The sequence below is a fragment of the Acanthisitta chloris genome, unplaced genomic scaffold, assembly GCF_000695815.1.
Source record: "Acanthisitta chloris isolate BGI_N310 unplaced genomic scaffold, ASM69581v1 scaffold30944, whole genome shotgun sequence".
In the NCBI taxonomy this organism is placed as follows: domain Eukaryota; kingdom Metazoa; phylum Chordata; class Aves; order Passeriformes; family Acanthisittidae; genus Acanthisitta; species Acanthisitta chloris.
The window spans coordinates 1-4367 of NW_008671457.1; the positions used below are offsets into that span (position 1 = coordinate 1).

At 50.1% G+C, this 4367-nt stretch overlaps 1 protein-coding gene across 1 annotated transcript; it reads right to left on the reverse strand.

Annotated features, from left to right (window-relative positions):
• Window positions 1-169: 169 nt before the first annotated feature.
• Window positions 170-3975, reverse strand: LOC103801691 (equilibrative nucleoside transporter 3-like; the record flags this gene model as incomplete). Its single annotated transcript, XM_009074115.1, has 2 exons — window positions 170-252; window positions 3716-3975. Coding segments are annotated over 2 exons (343 nt in total), but the record flags the coding sequence as incomplete, so codon positions are not given.
• Window positions 3976-4367: the final 392 nt, after the last annotated feature.

The following is a 4367-nucleotide window of genomic DNA, read 5'->3' on the forward strand; positions in this document are numbered from 1 at the left end:
AGGGGGGGTGGATTTTGGTTGCACAGGAAGGCTAAGCTCACAATACCAGGTGGCTTACCCCAAGGGGAGGGCAGGCTGAGCCAGGAGCCACGACTGTAAGCTAGAGAAAGACAGGAGCAAAGCCAGGGAGAGCTGTGGCTCAGGGACTCAGGAGTAGAGTAGCACTTACTTGTTGACAAGCAAGAAGTTTCCAATCAGGCACAGCACTGAGGGCACGGTGGAAGCAATGGAGATGTAACTCTCAAAATAGTCCTGCCAGGAATAAAAACACCAAACAAAACAAAGTAAAAAAGGCTAGCAGGAGAACAACACATGACTTTCAGGACCTAAATACAGCATCCATAGGGAGATGCAGTGTAGGTGTTCACCTCGTTGCATTGCAGCCCATGTTGCAAACTGCTCAGGGCAACAGGCAATGAGAATGCTGGAATTCATGTTCCCACAGCCCTGGGCTACTTCAGGAAATTAGAGACATAAATTCAGAGGACAAAATGGGGAAGGAAACACCTGCCCTACTGCTGCACAGGCACCATGTGGCAGCACCCAAAAAGGGGAGGGCTGAGTTTGTCCTGCTGGCTCCAGCATCCTGGACACCCCTCAGCTATTCCATCCTCTCTGAGCTCCGTGAGGGCTGGTTTTTATACATCAGGACATGACAGCATCAATATCATTAGCTAAGTGCCTGGAAAGCCCATGATGGGAGACCAGGACACCACACCTGAGGACATGCTTGTGCCAGAGCTGCCTGAGCAGGGACACAGAGACATTATTCTCCCTCCAGTTCTCTCTCTCTGCACAGACCACACTCGTGGAGAAACTCTATTAAAGACTCAGCACACATTTACTCCAGGGAGCTGTGTATCAGTGGAGCGAGGCAGCAGCAGCCCCAGCCAGTTCCCAGCAGCCCCCCTGGTGCAGGGGTCAGGCTAGGCACAGAGACAGAAATAACCACAGCACACACACATCTCTTGGCCAGCATTGCAGGCAAATGCTTACATTTCCCCTCCATGTTATGTATTACACTGTTGAAGTGTGCCTGCCCCCTCTCCTCCCCTCAAGGTGCTTAATCCCCTGTTTCTCCTGCCAACAGGTAGGATGATGCTTACAAAGAGGATGATGACCTACATCTCCATCCCTGTCGCAACAGGTTTGCACTGTCTGCAGTTCTCCAGCTACAGAGACAGAACCACATCATGTCTGAGCACAGGGAGGCACTTGGCACGTTTTTCTCTGCACGTTACATTATGGTTTTTACAGCTTTTCCCAATTTGTAATCAGTTTACAAGCACGTTCAGCTATTTCCCTATCAGAAGCTTCACTGTAAGCAACAGGAAACCTAAGAATCACTGCTAGAGGGTCCAGACAGAGAGAGATATACATGCCTGTGCTTAGGGCATCGGCTTGGCCAAGCGGGAGGCTCACAGCTCTGCAGCCACACAGTGAATTATAGGAGAGAAGACAAAGCAAAATGCAAAGCTAAACTCAGCTTACTTACCAACCTACTTAAAACAAACCCCCAGACCAGCCAGGGGATACTCAGGATACTTCCAAGTTAATTTTCTTTTGCTTTTGGGGAGGAGAACCAACTTTATACTGCTTTCCACCCAGCAGAAGTACACCTGAAGTAACCCAGCAAAGCTGCTGCATTTTGGGCATCCAGGGGAAACATTCGTCCCTTCCCAGCAAATGGGCTCACACCAGAGGTGAGAAGATAACTGGGGAACTGTTTAGGAGCCCTCACACCACATTTTTTTATGCAGCAGCAGAATGGTGGGTGGCAAATTCAATCCATGCCTGGACCAGTGGATAACATCAGGCTCATCTCTCCTGCTCATTAGGTTTTAATCCACCTCCGATGGAAACTCTCCTCCCTGTGTGGGTATTCCCACCAATCCACATGCTTTCAGAGCACATTCTTGGCTATGCAGGATACACCCAGCTCTTCTCCCTTTCTCCTGAGCCCTGATAATAATAATAATAATTATCCCCAAAGCAAACCTGACGTTTTCGTCACACCTCTTGTGAGGGTAGGTGTTATCCCTCAGTCTTTGAGCTGAGGCAGACAAAGGAGGTGTTTGACCCCCTATTAACCACATCTTCACACACACTGCCACAATGCCTTGATAGACCCCAAACAAGAACAAAGCATCATAGGGGCAAATCAGTCCCAAGATACTTTTGCAAAGCAGTTTTTATTCTGCTTCAGTCCAGACTTGGCAGTTGGGCTCCTGCCAGGCTGGAAAAGTAATCCAGGTCTGTGATGGTGGCTGAAGGCACCAGAGCATTACCTGGAGCACAGGGCATGAAATTAGCAGCAGCAAGCAGTCAGGAGCTGGCTGGAGCCAGGAGCAGGATGCCAGTCATAGATGCATCTTTCCAGAGCCCAGCTCTGTGTGCAGGTAAGCCCTCCTGCTGCAGCACTGTGGCTCACCATCCCAGGGCAGAAATGGTGCTGACTGGTTTAATTTGATCAGACTCAGCTGCCACAGAGAAGCCATGCTGCTTTTCCTTGGAGAAAGAAAAAAGCTTCATGCCACATCCACAGAGGAGAAACACCCTCTTGACAAAGACATGGCTGATCCAACCAGGAATACACCTATGCATGGAGACACCTAGGGATACTTACTCTACTTAAAAAGGTGGTGTTAGGTCATAGGTTGGCCTTGATCTCAGAGGTCTTTTCCAACCTGAATGATTCTGTGATTTTGTGAATTGCATTGGATCAACATGATGTAAAAGCAATGAGGAATGGGTGGGATGCAGGGAACGTGGGAGAACACCATGCCACATTATGACACAGCACACTTCACTCATTTCTGACCACCCTCACTAGCACAGGGGCAGACAATTTTGGCCTTCAGGCACCACAGGGACTTGGTCTCCATCAGTTTAATGCACTCAGAACCTTGATTTACACCAGCACATCTGTACATCAGCATCCTGGTATAAGCACAGTCAGTGACACTCTCCTTCCTTCCCATCAAAAATACAGCTTGGCTTAATAATTGTTAAAATTAAAAGAGCTGTGGGTGTACTGGAGTGAGAAATCAGAGGGACAACGTGGGTGTCACACCTGGCTCTGTGTTTATATAAACACAAGAAGTGCCCAAACCACCTGAACAAGCTCAGCCACAGGAGGAGGACGGGACACAGCCTCATTGCTCCAACACTTTTTCCAGCCACAAACAAAGCCATAGCTTTGTCAGGGAGGCACAGGGAAACAATCCTGGCATGGCAGAAGGAGCAAGAGAAGGCAGGTTCTTTGGGGAGAAAAAGAGAGGCCATCAACCTCCACCCCAGACCTGGTTCATCAATCACCCCATGACAAGCTCCTCGCCCCATATGCCAGAAGCCAGATGTTTACTGCTGCAAGGAGACACTCCAGTCACACCTGCCAAATCTTGAAGGACAAAAAAAACTCACCACAAAGACATTTTTACCTTGGACTGTAGAAATTGCCCTATGAAAGGCAGCCTTGCTTGTGGGGCAGGTTAAGCCAAATTTTTCAGATACACCTTAAAACTTAGCACTCCAAATAGAGGTAAAACAGATCTTTCTTGCAGCTATTTGTGCTCCTCAAATAAACCTCTACCTCTGGTTTGCGGTCAGTGAGACCCCAGAAGATGTCCACTCAGCTTCTGGGGAAGCAGACAGGGAAAAGAGCGAGTTAGGAAGGAACTCAGGTTTATTTGTGCCCTGAACGCAGTAGACTCACCTGCAGGTCTGACACTGCCTGCCCCGCCGGGCCAGCCTCGTCCGAGCAGTTCTGCAGCTTGTACATCCAGTAGTGCTTGGCTGTGATGAAGAAGTTCCAGGGCAGAAGGGACCCGATGCCCAGGAGGAAGAAAATAATGTAGGTCCCATGTAAGCGGTCGCTTGGCTTCTGCAGGCTGTACCTGCTCCCCAGGGGCTCCTCCAGCAGTGGCTCCTGGTCCTGAGGGAGGCTGCTGCCTGCCCTGTGCATGGTGCTGGCATCTGGAAAACACAACCACCCACAGGGATCTTATCACACAAGGGTTGCAAAATGCTGCCCACAAGCTGCTGTGCGTGGCTCCATCCTCCTTTGGCTCTGGCAAGTCACAGAACCACAGACTGGTTTGGGTTGGAAAAGACCTTGAAGGTCATCCCATTCCACTCCCCTGCCACAGGCAGAGACAACGTCCACTAGACCAGGCTGCTCCAAGCCTCATCCAACCTGGTCTGTAATGGCCTGGACCTTTCCCGGGGTGGGGCCAGCCACAGCTGCTCTGAGTAACCTGTGCCTCCCACCCAAACGCTGGATGAGTGAGCTAACTGGCTTGGCATAGGGATGGAAAGGCACAAGAGAAGGGACTGAGAGACGGCAGGGACAGACTCTGCTGCAGCAG